This window comes from Mesoplodon mirus (assembly GCF_964341445.2).
Source record: "Mesoplodon mirus genome assembly, chromosome: 7".
NCBI lineage: Eukaryota > Metazoa > Chordata > Mammalia > Artiodactyla > Ziphiidae > Mesoplodon > Mesoplodon mirus.
Window position 1 is genome coordinate 109,135,485 of NC_138983.1, and position 22,279 is coordinate 109,157,763.

The window sequence follows — 22,279 nt, forward strand, 5'->3', positions numbered from 1 at the left end:
AACCGAAGTGGGCAAAGTCCATGGATCGCAAACATTTCCTTTGTTAAAGTGTGTTTTTTGAGACACACTTGAGCTTTGAGACACCTGATACTTTGCTGTGGAAAGCAAGGCCCTGAGCGAGTTACAGTTGTGGGAAAAAAAAACACTACATCTGTGAGAGGCATTAGAAAAGATTAATGATGGGGTTGTTGAACTGAAGGACAGAAGAGATGGGTCCTGCTTTGTGAATAGCTAAAGATTAGAAGAATTATCCATAAACACTTGTCAAGAATGTATTTATTTAAAGGTTCTTAGTCTGAGGCTGTATGCAGAATGAAATTGTATTGCAGGCCTGACCTATTACATGTGTCAGACATAGAAGTGAATGTTTGGTTTCTTTAATTCATCTCTTCATACACTGCTGACTTAAATTCTAGAAATGAGTGGAACATAGGTATTCCGAATGAATAATGCCACCTAGAATTTCCACAATATGAATATGCCTAGAGCAGCATTATTATAGAGCAAGGTGAGTTATAACTTGTTTTCACACTTTTTTGTATATATTAACAGCTATATTTCATTGTATTGGAAGCGTCCTCCTTGCCCCCAGAGAGAATGAACTGTACGTCATATCTGCAGTTTCCACACGTGTTCCTGCATAAACTGGCTGACATGAAAATATTGGTAGAACTTCATACCCGAGTTCCTAGTCAAAAACAAATACATTAGGGAGAAATCTGGGTGACCAGTGGCTCATTTTCCACATATAAACGGACTGAGCAGCCGGCTGGGGGCAGAGTGGGGACCAGAGCTCAGTTCCTCAGACCAGCCGTCTTTTGACTACTCCATTCTCTTTAGAATACTCTTTTGTGAAATATTTTTTTTCTCTACTTTTAGCAAACAAATGTTTTAGTGTGAAATATCTTAATGATAAAAATGTTGTAAATAAGCCCACACTTGCCCACTTTGAATCCAACCTATTTAATGTATCTGTCTTGATTTAAAAATTCCCCAGCACAGGCCTGGGCAGTATGCCTCCTTGTAATGGAAAATGTCCTGTGGTGATAGACCCAATGGAGCAATCACCCTTCCAGGGAAGGGGGAATGAATCACACCTTTAGTCTACCCCTGGGCTCAGGGTACCCCACAGACCTCTCTCAACAACCCTCCCTCCCAGCGTTTAAACTTTGTGCCTTTGAACATCTGCTAGGTCTGAAGATATCTTATGCAAAGAGTTCTTGGGCCCTTGAAGTCGAGGATGGGGGTGCTTGGCAGCTGTCCCCTCTCCCCGGGGATATGCAACCCTTAGATATTGCCTCAGAGCCCCCTTCCAGCCAGTGGGGAGATGGACCCCTCCCTTGCTCAGTGTCTCCTGGCTGGACCTTCACCCCAGGGGGTCCATATATACATTTGGTAAGCCCACCCCTCCCATGTTGCATGCATGTTTTACTCCAGAGCCAAAGTATAGCCCTTCCCCCTGTAGCCTCTGCCATGCCTCCCCCTGCTGGGGTGGTGGGGTATGACTGAAGTGTCATCCTAGGTGGATTTTGTGGAGGTGGGAACAGGGGCATTGAGACTCTAAAGCAGTAGACAATCCCCAGATACTATCGGTAGATTTGGAACTGCATATGTTGTTTATTTTATATGCATATATTTTAGGGCTGTAGATTTACTTTCCTAATTTGTTTTCCATAGCTTATTCCTGAGCACAAAATGCTACTAATCGATTACATTTATTTTTCCTCACCCTGGCCTTTGAGGCAGTTGGGACCAGTAGCATCCTCTTTTCTACTAGAGAGACCAGAGGCCGAGAGAATTCGAGTGTGAGCTAGGACTAGAGAAACTCGGACCTCCCACCGAGAGGCTGGGAGGCAGAAGTTTGGCTGAATGAGTGTTAGTTTCACACGGGGCAGGGGGCTGGGGGGATGGGGACACTTAAAACCTGCAGTTAACTGAATCCCTTCTCCAGGGCGGTCCTGCCGCAAGGACAGAGGAACCGGCTCTGCTCTGTCATTAGGCCTTGTGGATACGGGAGCGTGGACTATCTGAATCCTCACCTCCCTTTTTTTTTCTTTTCTTTTTGTTTGGATGTTTTCACAGGTCTCACTTATACCAAAGGGAAAGAATCTTCATTAAAGTCCATATTTCTTCTAAAAAAAAAAATTCCTCAGCACACAGTATGCAGTTAGCATGGGCTGGTTTTATTAGATAAGAGACTTGAGAAATACTACCCGTTAAAGTTAAAAGGTACATTTTCATTTCTATGGGAAATGTTTTTAAGACTGGTTTTCATTTTCACTTAGACCTTACTGGAAATCATGTGAACATTCTTCCATGGTTTTAAAACAAAAATAAATGATACAGTATTAGTCATGTAAAAATAGAACTTGATTTTCTTTATGTTGATTTCTATTGAAAACTACAGTAGGACTGGATAATTCTTGTCCCTGTGTTCTGTCCATAATAGAGTTTGGTTCTGCCCCTGAACATTTGTTAATTACACGGCAAGGCATGTTAAAGAATAGTAATTTTAGCATATCCTACCTAAAGAAATCTGTGGCTAAGTATCACAATTAATTCCTTTTACAACCTTAAAATTTCCTTCATGTGAAAAATGGCTGCATTCTAATTTGTTGTCTGAAATATACAAATGGTTTAGGGAATCTAGAAGAATTACAGATACTTATTTCAAATTTAAAAGAGTTTAACACTAAAGCGAGTTATTCATCTAATTTAATGCGTAATAAATTCTTTGGACTCATGATGAGAACAATCCAAAAGGGAATTATCTGGCGGTCCAGTCATTAGGACTCCGGGCTTCTACTGCAGGGGGCACTGGACCGCCAGGGAATTCCCTTTTGGATTGTTCTCATCATGAGTCCAAAGTATTTATTATCCATTAAATTAGGTGAATAACTCAGTTCAGTGGCCAACATATGGTTACCATAGGAGAAGGGGGGAGGGGTAAATTGGGAGATTGGCATTGACATATACACGCTACTATATATAAAATAGATAACTAATAAGAACCTACTGTATAGCACAGGGAACTCTATTCAATACTCTGTAATGACCTATATGGGAAAAGAATCTTAAAAAAAGTGGATATATGTATATGTATAACTGATTCACTTTGCTGTATAGCAGAAACCAACACAACATTGTAAATCAACTATACTCCAATAAAAATTAATTAAAAAAACAAAAGAAAGTGGTTTATAGGATCAGAGTATGGATTTAAATGACCTTACTTTCCTCCTGTTTTCAACAGGTCCTACAGCGAATGGTCAGGATTGGTTTTTCATATGTTGCTGATGGTCACTGAGCTGAGTCTCTCTCTTAGACAGATATTCTCTGGCAATGACTGTAGTTGGTACTGAATTCTCTGGGTGAACTAGAAACCATTTGATAGTTGTTTTGAGACTACTTATGAATCCTTTTATTGTGCCTTCTATCAGTAGACTCTATTATGTTATATAGAGTTGTAGAATTACTGATTTTGTTATTTGATCACATTTTAAATGATAATAGTTACTCTTTATAATAGTTAACCAGATACTGCCCTAAGCACGTTACATGTAAACTCATTTAATCCTCACAACCAACGTATTAGATAAGAAAACTGCTAAAACTCATTTTATAGATAAATAAAATGAGATGCAGAGAAGTTAAGTAAATGGGCCGAGGTCACATGACTAGTAAGGAGTAGAGTTAGATTTTAAACAGAAATGAGATCAAGCCTATAGAGTACTTTCGTAGCACCACCACATGTTTGGTGCTCAAGAAATGCTAATTCCTTTTCTCTGTTCTCAGAGAAAATTGTCTGGTTAGCTCATTTAGAGAGCAAAATAATGTCTTTTCATTGTTTAGCAGCCAGTTCTGTGTAGTCATACAAACTTGAAATCAAAACCTGGCACTTAGTACTTATAGGAAATGTGAACTTGGATAATTAAATACTTTTTAAAGTTTCGCTATCAGAAAAATGGAGACAATAATAGAACCATCATCATAGAATTAATATGATAGCATAATTTGACATTTCATATAAATTGCTCAGCATAATTTGTTCCACACAAGTACTAGGATGTTAATTGCTCTTATTTTATAATTAATAATAATTACTGCTATTATATCCTTTCTGTCAGCATTAATCAACGTACTGCAGTAAAAGTAAGGTCATTGTTCATATAGGTTAGTTTGCCTTATTTTTTTTCATGGACAGAGACAAATGCAAGTTGATTGCTAAATATTTAGATAGAGTGGTTCACAGGGCTACCAAGCAAGAGGGCCTTAGATATACATTACCTATAATTTAATAACACTATACAGTCTATGGGGCACTATTACTTATAACAGTCTAACAAAATTGGAAGTATTGTCATTCTTCAGATGACTCTCTGAGACCCAGAAAGGTCAAGTGACATTGCCAACAACCCAGATGTGCACATGTGTTCTATCTGGGACTCGAATCCAGGCATTCTGATACCTAATTCAGTTGTTTGGCACCTGACTCCATCATGGGAATGTAAACCTTTTTTTTCTTTTGTAGTTTATTGTGTATTTTCACCATCCCTTACAGCATTCTTATAAGGCAAATATCAGCCCTAATTGACCCCATTGCCACCACTAGAAAAACAAACCAGATCACATTCCTTGGAGACAGTGAGTCAGTAGTAATCTGTATGCTTGACAGGTGGTACCATTCAATGTCTCCACATGCTCTGAAAATTAGGAGGGTATCATGTTCTTATGTATATTTCAGAACCTGACAGTCATTGGAAAAGCTGAGCCTCACATAGAGTTGGACTTCTGGATAAGGATGTAACCCAAAAACCACTTTGCTGAACAATTTAATTATATATATTACATCAGTATGTATTAAATGTGTATTGTGTTTACATACATATGTAGATTATTATAACTTTATTAAGTGACTACTAATTGCTCAGATAAGAACAATGCTCTTATAATTTGATTACAATAAATTGTAAATAAGGTTATCACTATTTTCCTTCCTAATTATTCTTATGTTATTTATGTTGATTATTATATGCCTGAAGACTGATACTTAAGAAACATTTTAAGCTTCCCCACAAATTGTATTGTTAGAGAAGATCCTTATGCTAAATTTTGAGGTCAAATATATAATTTTTAAAAATTTTCACACAGTTTATAAGTGCCATACATAAATAGGAATTGAAAAAATACAGTGGAGTCTCACTAAGGAGCATCATTGTTGAAATCAATGCCCAGAGATCTGGAGAGTGAAATCCGCTGTACAGTTAAGATTCTTTTCATTCTTAGGTGGTCAGCCTTCTTCAGTGAGAATAGAACCTGTTTCCTTGTCATGAAGGTTTCTCTGTAGCAAATCCAGTTACTTAGGGTTAACCTGGTAGAGGGGGAAACTAACTAATGAAAATTTTCTAGGTCTCTTGCTTCTAACAGAGACAACAGTGAGGAGTTCAAGAGTTCCACCTGCACAGAGCACATTTCCCTAGTGAACTTTGTATCTTCTCCAGATAACAAGGTGGTTTCCTTGGTTCTGAGACTTGGTGTTTTTATTTGTAGATACATATCTTTCCTCTACCTCATCTGCTGGTTGCCCTGCTGCAGAAGAGCTTCCTACTTGAGAGTTTATGCCTCAAATCCATTTCACCATATATATGTTGGTTCTGAGCATGCTGTACATGTTGCTATTTTTACTTATACCTTCTTTGTTCAGGATTACTGCCTTCCCAGTGGTCCTTGAGATGATTGGGAGGCTATCAGTGACTTACTTTTTTTTTTTTTCATATTTAAGTGGTTGGAAATATTCTGAAACATTTAGGAAACTTCATATTTTGACTTCTGTGGAAAACTCAAATGAGAACTCAATAAAACTGGAAACATTTTATTTTATGTTTACATTTTAGAATTCAGACCAACTTGCAAATACAGACAGAAGTCCGTTTCAAGCGTCAGGAATATGTCGGTCTATAGTAAGCACCATTTGATGTTAACTACAGAGCTCTGATAAAATGACTACCATCAGTGACCTAAGCTATCCTGTATTTGATTTTATAATGTAATAGTTGCTTGTTTGTTGTGAGAAAAAGAAAAACAGAAAAATATCAGAGTTTATTATCAGGGTGAGCTAAGAAAGAAAATGAAAGATGAAAGATTTTCCAAATCATTTTTATAGAATACTAATTTTTACAACTTGTAATCTACTCTCTGGGTGTTTTGCAAATGAGTTATGCCAGCACTTGACTTTTCTTTTTTTTTTTGGATTTTTCTTTTTTTCTTTTTTGCTTTATAACAAATTTAATCAGTTATACATATACATATGTTCCCATATCCCCTCCCTTTTGCGTCTCCCTCCCACCCTCCCTATCCCACCCATCCAGGCGGTCACAAAGCACTGAGCTGATCTCCCTGTGCTATGCGGCTGCTTCCCACTATCTACCTGAATGTTTGGTAGTGTATATATGTCCATGCCTCTCTTTCACTTTGTCGCAGCTTACCCTTCCCCCTCCCCATATCCTCAAGTCCATTCTCTAGTAGGTCTGTGTCTTTATTCCTGTCTTACCCCTATGTTCTTCATGACATTTTTTTTCTTAAATTCCATATATATGTGTCAGCATACAGTATTTGTCTTTCTCTTTCTGACTTACTTCACTCTGTATGACAGACTCTAGGTCCATCCACCTCATTACAAATAGCTCAATTTCATTTCCTTTTATGGCTGAATAATATTCCATTGTATATATGTGCCACATCTTCTTTACCCATTCATCCGATGATGGACACTTAGGTTGTTTCCATCTCCGGGCTATTGTAAATAGGGCTGCTATGAACATTTTGGTACATGTCTCTTTTTGAATTATGGTTTTCTCAGGGTATATGCCCAGTAGTGGGATTGCTGGGTCATATGGTAGTTCTATTTGTAGTTTTTTAAGGAACCTCCATACTGTTCTCCATAGTGGCTGTACCAATTCACATTCCCACCAGCAGTGCAAGAGTGTTCCCTTTTTTCCACACCCTCTCCAGCAGTTATTGTTTCTAGATTTTTTGATGATGGCCATTCTGACTGGTGTGAGATGATATCTCATTGTAGTTTTGATTTGCATTTCTCTAATGAGTAAAGATGTCGAGCATCCTTTCATGTGTTTGTTGGCAGTCTGTATATCTTCTGTGGAGAAATGTCTATTTAGGTCTTCTGCCCATTTTTGGATTGGGTTGTTTGTTTTTTTTGTTATTGAGCTGCATGAGCTGCTTATAAATTTTGGAGATTAATCCTTTGTCAGTTGCTTCATTTGCAAATATTTTCTCCCATTCTGAGGGTTGTCTTTTGGTCTTGTTTATGGTTTCCTTTGCTGTGCAAAAGCTTTTAAGTTTCATTAGGTCCCATGTGTTTATTTTTGTCTTTATTTCCATTTCTCTAGGAGGTGGGTCAAAAAGGATCTTGCTGTGATTTATGTCATAGAGTGTTCTGCCTATGTTTTCCTCTAAGAGTTTGATAGTGTCTGGCCTTACATTTAGGTCTGTAATCCATTTTGAGCTTATTTTTGTGTATGGTGTTAGGGAGTGATCTAATTTCATACTTTTACATGTCCCTATCCAGTTTTCCCAGCACCACTTATTGAAGAGACTGTCCTTTCTCCACTGTACATTCCTGCCTCCTTTATCAAAGATAAGGTGACCATATGTCCGTGGGTTTATCTCTGGGCTTTCTATCCTGTTCCATTGATCTATCTTTCTGTTTTTGTGCCAGTATCATACTGTCTTGATTACTGTAGCTTTGTAGTATAGTCTGAAGTCAGGGAGCCTGATTCCTCCAGCTCCATTTTTCGTTCTCAAGATTGCTTTGGCTATTCGGGGTCTTTTGTGATTCCATACAAATTGTGAAATATTTTGCTCTAGTTCTGTGAAAAATGCCATTGGTAGTTTGATAGGGATTGCACTGAATCTGTAGATTGCTTTGGGTAGTAGAGTCATTTTCACAATGTTGATTCTTCCAATCCAAGAACATGGTACATCTCTCCATCTATTTGTATCATCTGTAATTTCTTTCATCAGTGTCTTATAATTTTCTGCATACAGGTCTTTTGTCTCCTTAGGTAGGTTTATTCCTAGATATTTTATTCTTTTTGTTGCAATGGTAAATGGGAGTGTTTCCTTGATTTCACTTTCAGATTTTTCATCATTAGTATATAGGAATGCCAGAGATTTCTGTGCCTTAATTTTGTATCCTGCAACTTTACCAAATTCATTGATTAGCTCTAGTAGTTTTCTGGTAGCATCTTTTGGATTCTCTATGTATAGTATCATGTCATCTGCAAACAGTGACAGCTTTACTTCTTCTTTTCCGATTTGGATTCCTTTTATTTCCTTTTCTTCTCTGATTGCTGTGGCTAAAACTTCCAAAACTATGTTGAATAAGAGTGGTGAGAGTGGGCAACCTTGTCTTGTTCCTGATCTTAGTGGAAATGGTTTCAGTTTTTCACCATTGAGGACGATGCTGGCTGTGGGTTTGTCATATATGGCCTTTATTATGTTGAGGAAAGTTCCCTCTATGCCTACTTTCTGCAGGGTTTTTATCATAAATGGGTGTTGAATTTTGTCAACAGCTTTCTCTGCATCGATTGAGATGATCATATGATTTTTCTCCTTCAATTTATTAATATGGTGTATCACGTAGATTGAATTGCATGTATTGAAGAATCCTTGCTTTCCTGGAATACACCCCACTTGATCATGGTGTGTGATCCTTTTAATGTGCTGTTGGATTCTGTTTGCTAGTATTTTATTGAGGATTTTTACATCTATGTTCATCAGTGATATTGGCCTGTAGTTTTCTTTCTTTGTGACATCCTTGTCTGGTTTTGGTATCAAGGTGATGGTGGCCTCGTAGAATGAGTTTGGGAGTGTTCCTCCCTCTGCTATATTTTGGAATAGTTTCAGAAGGATAGGTGTTAGCTCTTCTCTAAATGCTTGATAGAATTCGCCTGTGAAGCCATCTGGTCCTGGGCTTTTGTTTGTTGGAAGACTGTTAATCACAGTTTGAATTTCAGTGCTTGTGATTTGTCTGTTCATATTTTCTATTTCTTCCTGAGTCAGTCTTGGCAGGTTGTGCATTTCTAAGAATTTGTCCATTTCTTCCAGGTTGTCCATTTTATTGGCATAGAGTTGCTTGTAGTAATCTCTCATGATCTTTTGTATTTCTGCAGTGTCAGTTGTTACTTCTCCTTTGTCATTTCTAATTCTATTGATTTGAGTCTTCTCCCTTCTTTTCTTGATGAGTCTGGCTAATGGTTTATCAATTTTGTTTATCTTCTCAAAGAACCAGCTTTTAGTTTTATTGATCTTTGCTATCGTTTCCTTCATTTCTTTTTCATTTATTTCTGATCTGATTTTTATGATTTCTTTCCTTCTGCTAACTTTGGGATGTTTTTGTTCTTCTTTCTCTAATTGCTTTAGGTGCAAGGTTAGGTTGTTTATTCGAGATGTTTCCTGTTTCTTAAGGTGGGATTGTATTGCTATAAACTTCCCTCTTAGAACTGCTTTTGCTGCATGCCATAGGTTTTGGGTCGTCGTGTCTCCATTGTCATTTGTTTCTAGGTATTTTTTAATTTCCCCTTTGATTTCTTCAGTGATCACTTTGTTATTAAGTAGTGTATTGTTTAGCCTCCATGTGTTTGTATTTTTTACAGCTCTTTTTCTGTAATTGATATCTAGTCTAATAGCATTGTGGTCGGAAAAGATACTTGATACAATTTCAATTTTCTTAAATTTACCAAGGCTTGATTTGTGACCCAAGATATGATCTATCCTGGAGAATGTTCCATGAGCACTTGAGAAAAATGTGTATTCTGTTGTTTTTGGATGGAATGTCCTATAAATATCAATTAAGTCCATCTTGTTTAATGTATCATTTAAAGCTTGTGTTTCCTTATTTATTTTCATTTTGGATGATCTGTCCATTAGTGAAAGTGGGGTGTTAAAGTCCCCTACTATGATTGTGTTACTGTTGATTTCTCCTTTTATGGCTGTTAGTATTTGCCTTATGTATTGAGGTGCTCCTATGTTGGGTGCATAAATATTTACAATTGTTATATCTTCTTCTTGGCTCGATCCCTTGATCATTATGTAGTGTCCTTCTTTGTCTCTTCTAGTAGTCTTTATTTTAAAGTCTATTTTGTCTGATATGAGAATTGCTACTCCAGCTTTCTTTTGGTTTCCATTTGCATGGAATATCTTTTTCCATCCCCTTACTTTCAGTCTGTATGTGTCTCTAGGTCTGAAGTGGGTCTCTTCTAGACAGCATATAGATGGGTCTTGTTTTTGTATCCATTCAGCCACTCTGTGTCTTTTGGTGGGAGCATTTAGTCCATTTACATTTAAGGTCATTATCGATATGTATGTTCCTATTCCCATTTTCTTAATTGTTTTGAGTTCGTTATTGTAGGTCTTTTCCTTCTGTGGTGTTTCTTGCCTAGAGAAGTTCCTTTAGCATTTGTTGTAAAGCTGGTTTGGTGGTGCTGAACTCTCTCAGCTTTTGCTTGTCTGTAAACGTTTTAATTTCTCCATCAAATCTGAATGAGATCCTTGCTGGGTAGAGTAATCTTGGTTGCAGGTTTTTCTCCTTCATCACTTTAATTATGTCCTGCCACTCCCTTCTGGCTTGTAGAGTTTCTGCTGAGAGATCAGCTGTTATCCTGATGGGGATTCCCTTGTGTGTTATTTGTTGTTTTTGCCTTGCTGCTTTTAATATGATTTCTTTGTGTTTAATTTTTGACAGTTTGATTAATATGTGTCTTGGCGTATTTCTCCTTGGATTTATTCTGTATGGGACTCTCTGTGCCTCTTGGACTTGATTAACTCTTTCCTTTCCCATATTAGGGAAGTTTTCAACTATAATCTCTTCAAATATTTTCCCAGTCCCTTTCTTTTTCTCTTCTTCTTCTGGAACCCCTATAATTCGAATGTTGGTGTGTTTAATGTTGTCCTAGAGGTCTCTGAGACTGTCCTCTGTTCTTTTCATTCTTTTTTCTTTATTTTGCTCTGCAGCAGTTATTTCCACTATTTTATCTTCCACCTCACTTATCCGTTCTTCTGCCTCAGTTATTCTGCTATTGATCCCATCTAGAGAATTTTTTATTTCATTTATTGTGTTTTTAATCGATGCTTGATTCATCTTTAGTTCTTCTAGGTCCTTGTTAACTGTTTCTTGCATTTTGTCTATTCTATTTCCAAGATTTTGGATCTGGGAAATAGAATCTTGGATCATCTTTACCATCATTATTCTGAATTCTTTTTCAGGTAGACTGCCTATTACCTCTTCATTTGTTAGGTCTGGTGGGTTTTTATCTTGCTCCTTCTCCTGCTGTGTGTTTTTCTGTCTTCTCATTTTGCTTATGTTACTGTGTTTGGGGTCTCCTTTTTGCATGCTGCAGGTTCGTAGTTCCCGTTGTTTTTGGTGTCTGTCCCCAGTGGCTAAGGTTGGTTTAGTGGGTTGTGTAGGCTTCCTGGTGGAGGGTACTAGTGCCTGTGTTCTGGTGGATGAGACTGGATCTTGTCTTTCTGGTGGGCAGGTCCACGTCTGGTGGTGTGTTTTGGGGTGTCTGCGGACTTTTTATGATTTTAGGCCTCCTCTCTGCTAATGGGTGGCGTTGTGTTCCTGTCTTGCTAGTTGTTTGGCATAGGGTGTCCAGCACTGTAGCTTGCTGGTCGTTGAGTGAAGCTGGGTGCTGGTGTTGAAATGGAGATCTCTGGAAGATTTTCGCCGTTTGATATTATGTGGAGCTGGGAGGTCTCTTGTGGACCAGTGTCCTGAAGTTGGCTCTCCCACCTCAGAGGCACAGCACTGACTCCTGGCTCCTCAATTTGGGATGATTTGTTGTCTATTCATGTATTCCACAGATGCAGGGTACATCAAGTTGATTGTGGAGCTTTAATCCACTGCTTCTGAGGCTGCTGGGAGAGGTTTCCCTTCCTCTACTTTGTTCTCACAGCTCCTGGGTCTCAGCTTTGGATTTGGCTCCGCCTCTGCGTGTAGGTCACCGGAGGGCGTCTGTTCTCCGCTCAGACAGGACAGGGTTAAAGGAGCAGCCTCTTCGGGGACTCTGGCTCACTCAGGCCAGGCGGGAGGGAGGGGCACGGAGTGCGGGGCGATCCTGCAGCGGCAGAGGTCGGCGTGACGTTGCACCAGCCCGAGGCGCGCCGTGCGTTCTCCCAGGGAAGCCGCCCCTGGATCCCGGGACCCCGGTAGTGGCGGGCTGCACAGGCTCCCAGAAGGGCGGTGTGGACAGTGACCTGCGCTCGCACACAGGCTTCTTGGCGGCGGCAGCAGCAGCCCCAGCGTCCCACACCCGTCACTAGGCTCCGCGCTTTCAGTCGTGACTCGCGCCCGTCTGTGGAGCCCCTTTAAGCAGCGCTCTTAATCCCCTCTCCTCGCGCACCAGGAAACCAAGAGGGAAGAAAAAGTCTCTTGCCTCTTCGGCAGCTCCAGAGTTTTCCTGGACTCCCTGCCGGCTAGCTGTGGCATATTAGCCCCCTTCAGGCTGAGTTCTCGCCGCCAGCCCCAGTCCTCTCCCTGCGCTCTGACCGAGGCCCGAGCCTCAGCTTCCAGCGCTGCCCGCCCCGGTGGGCGAGCAGACAAGCCTCTCGGGCTGGTGAGTGCCACTCAGCACCGATCCTCTGTGTGGGAATCTCTCCGCTTTGCCCTACCCAGGTATGTGGGGGAGTTTCTTGCCTTTTGGGAGGTCTGGGGTCTTCTGCCAGCGTTCAGTAGGTGTTCTGTAGGAGTTGTTCCACGTGTAGCTGTATTTCTGGTGTATCCGTGGGGAGGAAGGTGATCTCCGCGTCTTACTCTTCCGCCATCTTACCCGGAAGTCGCACTTGACTTTTAATGGTGCTTTATTGGTCTGTTTCTATTGCCATCACCTATATTTTATGTATATCAAATTGGAATTAAAACTTTGTAGTACACCTTGAAGTAATTAGAAACCCTCTAAAGACTATGAATCAGTGTGTTAAATATTTAGGAAATGTATACAGATTTAAAAATTATGAAGAATCTCAGACTACTTCCCCTAAAAAATTAATTAAAACCTTTTGTTACATTGGAAATACAGAACATTTTCATGTCTAGTTCAGCAAAAAAAAAAAAAAAAAAAAAAAAAAAAAAAAATATTTACTGGGTGCCAAATGTCAAAGTTACCAGGGACAGTATTTGTCAGAAAGCATCTGAATTTGTTCAACGTCCCTGTTAAGTTTAGGGTTTTTTTTTAATATGATACTTCTAACTTACAAAACTCTTGTTTTCTATAAACAGCTTCAATTTTTCAGTGTTCTTGTTAAAAATTTGGCAGTGGGAACTGAACATGAAGCCCCAAATAGTGTCTGGTTACTACATTTTAAAAAAGTATCAATATTGACCGATGAAATTATTTACCTTTTCACTGTTCATGTCACATTGTTTATTCAGGTCAAAGTAAAATCTCAGCATCTCTTAAGCTGGAGCTCTTTGATTCCATGCTTGCCTGGTAGACTTTTTGGATTTGACGGTGAGACATAATATGTTTCAGTTACTTCATTCCAAAGTCATGAGGTCTTTTGGCATGTAGATTTTATCATCTAATATATTGACAAGTTCTCTACTACCTCTTCCTCCTTTCCAAGCTCTGAGTCATTAGAAATCTGATGAGCATGCCATCAGTCATCTTGCCTTAAGTCACTGATATGAAAACATTCAACTGCATGGTGTTGATCTGCTTTATACTAGGCACGGTGTTCAGTCTTGTGGACGCAAAAATAAAATATGATGCTTGCCTTCGTGGAGTTCACAGAATAGAAGAGGAAGTCGCAGGGAAACAGATATTTAAGATGGAATGGGTTTAGTGGTATATCTGAAATACGCCTGTAGTCTTATATAAGCATAGTGGAAGAAACAATTTATTCTGCTTAACTGGGGAGGCTGGCAAAGCCTTTTATGAAGTTTCAACATTCAGCAGGTGCAACTTAAAGGCTGGCAGAAATTTTCCAGTCAGTGTAAGGGAAAATAGCATCCCAGGCAAACAAAAAGTCATAGTGACATAAAAAAATTTGTGATGTGGCTTAGAAGCTTGATATATAGTGTGATTAGAGCTGTTGCATTTAGCCTTTTTTAACAGCGACAGCAAAAACATGAACCGCATTAAGAAATGAACTTTATATCACAATTCACTGAGTATATGTGCTAATATACTTCTATTACTACATGTGATGTAATCTGGTATTTTCTATTGTATTCTATTCTAATCTATTTCATTAAAACAAATGCTGGTTATAACCCATGAAATTGATTGCATAATTAACCAGTATGTCAGAACCCATAATGTGAATAAATATTGGGCTAGAGCTTAGTGTGTGTATGCAAATGGAAGACATGGGCAAATTAGTGAAAAATGGGGCAGTGAAATTAGTGAAAAAGACTAGTGAAAATTAGTGAAACTTTCACTAATTAGCAAATTAGTGAAAAATACCAGCTGGGGCAGAATAATGGGGAGTTTTGTGCTGCACCAAAGAGTTTTTTTGGTTAATGATAATCATGATGATTATCAGGATATAATAGATATTCATCATATATGTCAGACAGTTTTCTAGGCAGCTCACATACATACTTTTTGTTTAGTCTTTACAACAACCCTATGAGTTAGGGGCTATTGTTTTCACACTCTTCTTACCAATGAGTAAACTGAGCCACAGAGAGGGTAATCTAATTTGCCTAGGATTAGGCAGCTAGTATATAACAAAGGAGGGATTGAACCCAGGCAGTTGGGCTCTAAAACACATGTTCCTAATCATGATACTATTCTCATGTGGCCAGTTGAGTCTTGAATCTGTATTTCAAGAAGGTAGTTTATGGGCATTGTGAATGGCTGGAATCAGACCAGCTACCAGTCTGTAATTCATCAATATGTACAGTAGAATGTTCAGGATAAATTTTTGTTTTACCATCAGAGGATCCAATCATTTCTGTGTACCTGCCAGCCATACAAAACTTGGTAAATGGAAAATCAGCCCAGCAGGAGGACACGAGAGTAGACAACCTCAGGCCTGTGTAAGATCACAAAGGTCTTTGACTCTAAACTCCCACTGATTACCCTCCAGCACATTATAAACCTCTGGAGTCCTGGTCTTTTCCATGGAGTTCACAGAGGAGCTTCTTTGTTAACCCTCCAGTTTCTTTCCAGCACTGTCTTTCTCATTTTCTGCTTTGATTCAGCAGCTTCTGCTATTGTAATGCTTTTCTTTTAGTTCGGTATAGTTCTCCAGTCTACCACATCCTTACTTTTTAAATTTACTTCTGCCCTTCCCTTTGGGTATGAGAGGCTTATCTCCCTATCTGTGAATTCTGCTGTTACCAAGTTCCTCAAGGAAGGGAGGCGTAGGAGGGAATGAGCCCATTCTCCTGTGGGGTGTATTTGCCAGTTCTTACGCACCAGCACCAGTTCAGAGCAATATCACAGTGAAGACCCAGGTGCCTCCATTCCCTTCTACCTCACGATATTTTCTACCCTGAAGAATGGAAAGTGTCCTTTGTTTCCTTTCCTGAGCTAAGAATATTAATTTTTATGCTTTATGTTTAAGGATTAGCAAACTAGGCCAAATCTGGCCCACTGTCTGCTTTTGTGTGGCCCACAAACTACAAGTGGTTTTACATTTTTAAATGGCTTTTGAAAAATTAAAAAAAGGGTAATATTTTTTGATAAGTGAATATTATGTGAAATTCAGATTTTAGTGCCCATAAATAAAGTTTTATTAGAACACAGCATTGCCCATTTGTGTTTTCTATGGCACTCTCACTTTACAACAGCAGAGTTGGATAGTTGTGTCAGAGACCATGTGGCCCACAAAGAATAAAATATTTATTATCTGGTCCCTTGAAGAAAGCAGTTTGTAATTCTTGGTCTAAGGCCTGAAACATATTTCCACTTTTTACCTCTGCAGTCTCTTAGGTCTTCATTCAAACAGGACCTTCTGGAGAAAACCATAATTTGAAAAGCTACATACACCCCAATGTTCATTGCAGCACTGTTTACAATAGCCAAGACATGGAAGCAACCTAAATGTCCATCAACAGATGAATGGATAAAGAAGATGTGGTACATATATACAATGGAATATTATTCAGCCATAAAAAATGAGATAATGCCATTTGTAGCAACGTGGATGGACCTAGAGATTATCATACTAAGTGAAGTAAATCAGATGGAGAAAGACAAATACCATATGAGATCACTTATATATGGAATCTATAAAAAGTGATACAAATGAACTCATTTACAAAATAGAAATAGACCCACAGACCTAGAAAACAAACTTATGGTAACCAAAGGGGAAAGAGTGGGGAGGGATAACTTAGGAGTTTGGGATTAACATTTATACACTACTATGTATAAAATAGATAACCAACAAGGACCTACTGTATAGTACAGGGAACTATACTTAATATTTTGTAATAACCTATATGGGAAAATAATCTGAAAAAGAATATATATATATATATATATATATATATATATATATATATATATATATACACACATATATATATACATATATATATATATAAACTAAAACATTGTGCTGTACATCTGAAACTAACACAGCATTGTAAATCAAATATACTTCAATAAAAAAACAAAAAACAGAAAAACAGGATCTTCTCTTTTATCACAGAGTTAACATGAGTTTGATGATTTGGCTTCCTATGTTGGAAAACCACAGAATTTATAAAAAGATAAACTTGGGTGTGACCTTTAGCAGATTAGTGACTAAAAGTCATATTTGTAACACAAACACCAGAATTTTTATTTGAAGTATATTTATCTTTATGGAAATCTTTTACCTTTGAAGCCAAATATATATTCTCAGTTTATGGCTAGTGTTTGGCACACAAGCCATTTACAAGAAGAAGGTGAAGAGTCCTTTTTACCTCTGAAGGAGAATGTATTTAAATACCTAAGAGAAGGCCAAGTCAAAACCACTTACAATTACATGCTTTTGTTTAGGTTTCAAGTCACAACTTGAACTGTTAAATAGGGTGGACAACCTTCCTCCGAACAGTGTTTTTTAAGTAAAAATGTGGTAAACTTCATCATAGATTTAACCTTGTTTTGTCCATGTGCACAGTTCCTACACTATACAAAAGCAGTCAATTAAAAATGGAAAAAAAAATGGGGGGAGGATTTTGCAGATGACTCATTTAACCAAAATTATTAAAATTTGTGGATATGTTTGTATAGACTCAGCACTAGATAACAAGAAGCATGTTTTTCAAGTGGACAAATATATTAAAGTAAGGTCTGCCATTTTTATTCACAGTGGTAATCAACTCCCTCTGACTTTATGAATAGATTTTGCTTAATACAGCTTCCTACTGTTCTGCCTTTAGAGTAGATTTTGCATCTTTTTCTTCTGTAGACAGTCGGTAATAAAATGAAGCCAAACCGAATGCTCTCCAGAGACCATGCAGCCCATGTTTTCATTGAGAGCCTGGTGATTTACTGGCTCTGAGTTGGAGAGATGACCTCTACAATTACTGTAGAAACCCAGTGAGAAGTGAAGTGAGCTCACTGTAGAAAGATTTTAAGCATTGAAAAAACTTGCCTTATTTGGTAAATGTTTTTAACTGGTCCCAGCTGGTAATGCTGGTGAGCTCATTGTGAGATGTACTGTCTCTTTAAGCCAGATTCTTGTATTTTTTTATCCACTAGAATTAGAGTGTTAAATGGTATTTGTTTAGTTTTTCTTGATGTGCTGTGGACTAAGTCAAATCTGAAAGAACAGTATTCTACTTTGAAAATTAAAACTCAAATACATTGACACTTTATAAATTTTCTATATGTATTTTCTGGTCTACTATGTTGTTTACCTTACTTAGGTTTTGGGGAATTTTGGTTTTAATGTTTACCTTGAAGAACAAGACTCCTTTGGGAAGCAAATTTGTGTTTACTTTTTGGCTTTACTATGCTTTACTGTGTACACTTGTGTAAGTTTACTCTGCACATTAGAATTTTAGGATGGAATCTGTTAATTGCATTTCCTTTAGTTACTCCATGGGACTTCATGTTTAGAAAACAAAGCCTACAGCTTTGTGTGGCTTCTCCTTAAAATTCCTGCCTCGGGATTGGTTGTATCCTGAATTTGGCTTTTCAGAGTCAGTTGTTTTAGAGGAAAAAGCACAGGCTTTTGAGTCAGATAAACCTTGGTTTGACTCCTGGCTCTGCCAGGAGTATGTGAACTTGATGACTTTAGGACAGTTCCTAAACATTCATGATAATAAAAAGCGATGCCTATTCTTCCCAGGATTTGTGAGCATTAATGTGTGTGAAGGTGCCTAGTACAAAATTGATGCTGAATAAATGTCAATTTCCATTCATTCCATTCCAAGCAATGGACTAATTCCAGCTTTTCCTTGGCCTCATTTTAAACTGTCTCCTTTTAGATTGTATTTATATAATCTGGCTTATCCTCTCTGCCCCATCATCAATTTTCTATTTTTTAGCAGGAGAGAAAGGGTTCTCCATATTCTTGTCATTCAAACTGCTGCCCAGCAGCATAAACTAGGACATTAATAGAAATCCACAGTCTTTGGTCCCAATCCAGACTTGTTGAATTAATAGCTTCATTGTAACAAGATCTCTTGTTGAGAGGACTTCCCTGGTGGTGCAGGGGTTAAGAATCCTCATGCCAATGCAGGGGACATGGGTTCAAGCCCTGGTTTGGGAGGATCCCACATGCTGCAGATCAACTAAGCCCATGTGCCACAGCTACTAAGCCTGCGTGCCACAACTACTGAAGCCCGCACGCCTAGAGCCCGTGCTCTGCAACAAGAGAAGCCACCGCAGTGAGAAGCCCACGCACTGCAATGAAGAGTAGCCCCCGCTCGCCACAACTAGAGAAAGCCCGTGCGCAGCAACGAAGACCCAACACAGCCAATAAATAAATAAATAAATAAATAAATAAATAAATAAATAAATAAATAAATAAAACAGCTCTGAAGAGGTCCTCTCTGTGTTGGGGATTATCCCTGTGTTTTGCAGTACTTAATTGGCTTCGGAGAGATGACCCAATAGAGAACTATGAAAGAATTATTTCTCCCTGCTTCTGTGCTTAACTGTCAGTCAGTTCTGCACATATGTGAACTTCTTTGCTTATACCACTATCATCTTTGGCTGGATTGTAATTGTAAACTCCTTCAAAGAAGAGTTGTTTTTTTTGTTTGTTTGCTTTTTTTGTTTGTTTTTTTTGAAGATAGTAAGTGCTCACCAGTGTCTCTGTGGGTTTTTTCTTCCTGGGGCAAAAGATTGCAAACTTTGATATCATCATTCCTTTTAGTCTGATTCCCATCTTCTACCCTCAGACCCCCAATTATCAATACATCCTCTACTTTGTCATATTCCTGTCAGATTGAGCTGATGACATTTGGTTGGTTTTGATTTCTCTCCTCCTTCCCTGGCTGTACCCTGGAGCTTTTCCTTCCCTGTTTTTCTTTACTGTTGATAATCACCTCTTCCTTCTCTCTTCTAGCTTACTTCAGGTCTCCTTCCACTTTTACCATTTCCTCTCTGTCCTCATTATGGCTTACAGGTGAGAAAATCATCTGGCAAAAAAGGGTTAAAATCTAAAACAAAAATCTTTTAGGTTTAAATTACAAGATCGCCTCTTAGCCTGGGGTCTGTGGGCTTTAGTAGTCATTGAACCCTTGTCCTGCTCAGCACACAGCCTCGGAGCAGGGCTGTAATTTATCCTCCTACATGCCCACCTTCATCTCTCAAGTGAGAGCCTGGAAGACAGATTATTCAGTTTGATATCTCCTGAGCCTGGCACAGAGCAACACAGTATAAATGTTGGTATTGATATATTATGTCTGTTGGCTCATTAATGGCAAAATTCTGAAGACTAGTGGGCTGGATGTTGAATTTGGGAAACCATGTAAAGAAGATTGTTAATAAAAATACTTAGTAAGACCAGAGCAAGGGACAGGCTTAGTCACTGGGGTCTACAGGAAGGAAGGTAGGACTCCCTGTGGGTCTTTGTGAGGTGCCTGAATAGCCCTAGAGGTGAGTGTGGTTCTCCAATTGCAGTATATTTTTAGAATGTAATATCCAGGGTAGTTTATCATGTCTGTACAATACTGAACATTTTGATGCTAGTAATTTAACATTTATGACAATAATTTGTGCATGGTTTTCATCCTTAAAATTTATTGTATGAGTTATACTACTTTAGGCATAATTAGAATGAGAACTTAGTGGCTATATCCACTCCTGCACTCTCCCTTTCCTTTTATTCTCTTTGTACTATTTAATCACACCATTATGTGTGGTCTTTCCACTATATCCTCATTATAGGATATAACGTGTAGTTAGTTGTTTAGTCCCTTGATGATAAGGTAAAATCTACCAACCTGGGATTAGTATCAGTTGGTTTTCTCTAGTTACTATAAATTGCTCAAGTTATTGTTTCAGCAAAATTTATAACAACCATAGTAATTAAAACTTAAAACTTGTTTTAAAAGCAGTAAGGTTTTTGTTGTTGGTAGTAGTAGTTTAAAATATGCCACATATGTCCTTTTACTCTAAATATCCCCAAATCCGATCCAAGGCTTTGGTGTGGGCTTCTTTCTCTCACTCTGTTGTATTTATTTTTAGGGGCTAACATTTGAAAGCTAGAAATTCATCTTCATAAAAAATCCTATAAGCTTAATGAACTCAAAAGACATTGAAAGTAATCATTTAGTATTAGCTAGCTAAGTGGTACAAAAATGTTAAATAGATGCCAAAATGGAATCACTTGATGATGTAGTCACAAAAATGAAAATGAAAGTTATTGGTGAAACAAAACAGATTTAAAGCATTTTGCTTGCTATTTAATTTAGATTCTGTCCCCCTGTCCTACCTCTCTCAATTTTTTTTTTCCATTGACTTCAGTGAATTTTATTGTTCATATTTCAGAGTATCTCCAAATCCTTTCTGGGCACTTACCTCTAGAGAACTAATAATCAGCTAAAGCAATTTCTGGATTCAGGAGAAATGTGCAGTTTTCTTATGGTACAAAGGGAGCTGAATTCTGCTGCAAGGCCCCACCCCAGGAACAATGCTAAAAGCAGTGAATTTTAAAAATGCCAGAGTAGACTGAGAGACTGGGTGGTCATATGACAGTGAAAAATAGGAAATTTTTGGACTGTGTGTCATTTGGGTGTCATCACAGATTCAAACGCAGCCAGTTCTCCCTGCCTGCTTCTCCCTGGCCACGAGCCTGAGTGTCGGTGTTACTTTACCTCAGAGTACTTTTCTTTCCTCACTGAGTATGTGGCAGATACAACAGTTGCCAGATTAGATCTGGCAGCACCCAAAGATGGCCTGGTTTGGTCATAGAAATATGAGGCGGAATTTATAAAGTAGTGGAGTTGGGATGTGGATTCTGATCGACTCAAACACTCGGGTTCTTTGGCTGTGCCCTGTCATATAAGCTTAAGAAAAGTAAACAGCAGCTATTTTCCTTATGCCTGACAGGGCTTCAAGGCAAATTAAGTTAAACAATTCAGAGATTGGGCCTCACTGTCTCTTTTGGTGCCAGAAAGTTTAGGGAGCTAAGTATATTGGTTATGTTATCCCAAGTTGATTCCCTATAGAATCTTACAGAATCTTTCATGTCAACAGTTTCCTTAGGTTATTTATATATCACTTGCCCTGTTGCCTTAAAACTTGTGCAAAGCAAGAGTAAAATTCCATTTCTCATCCAATCAGTTTAAATCAATCCCATTATTTTCACTGGAATATCAAATGCTTTTGTCCTACCTTCCACTTAAAAAAAAAACAAAACCCTTTGTTTTTGAGCCTGAGTATATTTAAATTCAAAATTGTCTCTGTAAACTCCAATTCATAAAGAGTATTTTTTTTTCCCAAAACTACATTTCTATTAACTTCTTTAACACATTTTGTTGTTGACTTATCATATATAAGTACTTGGGTCAATTTTAATAAATAGAGTTAAAAGCGCATTGTCTAAAGCTGTAATTGTCAAATTCAGATTGGATTTTTATAATTTTGTTGCCCATGAATAAATGCAACTGCAAGAATTGATAACATATTTTTAAATTGGATAAGATGGCTGGAACCAAAATGAAATTATAAATGTATATAGACAGAGTTCAAATTACCAAATGTAAATCCTTTTTGAATTTCTACAAAAAGAACAAATTAAGTATTTTGGGAAAATAAGTGCATTGTTCTTCTCCAGTAGCATTGTGATTTAAACAATTCTC

The 22,279-nt window shown here is 38.1% G+C and overlaps 1 protein-coding gene across 3 annotated transcripts in view; it reads left to right on the top strand.

Annotated features, from left to right (window-relative positions):
• Positions 1–22,279, top strand: part of ARHGAP42 (Rho GTPase activating protein 42) — a gene marked incomplete at its 3' end in the record, with an annotated part of 295,173 nt that overhangs the window by 163,394 nt on the left and 109,500 nt on the right. Inside the window, exon 5 of one of the 3 annotated variants that reach the window (XM_082626591.1) lies at positions 5,895–5,960. The exons of the other annotated variants lie outside the window; for them this stretch is intronic. Coding sequence (XP_082482717.1) covers positions 5,895–5,960 — 66 coding nt within the window. The remainder of the gene's footprint in view (positions 1–5,894; positions 5,961–22,279) is intronic. 3 annotated transcript variants of the gene reach the window in all.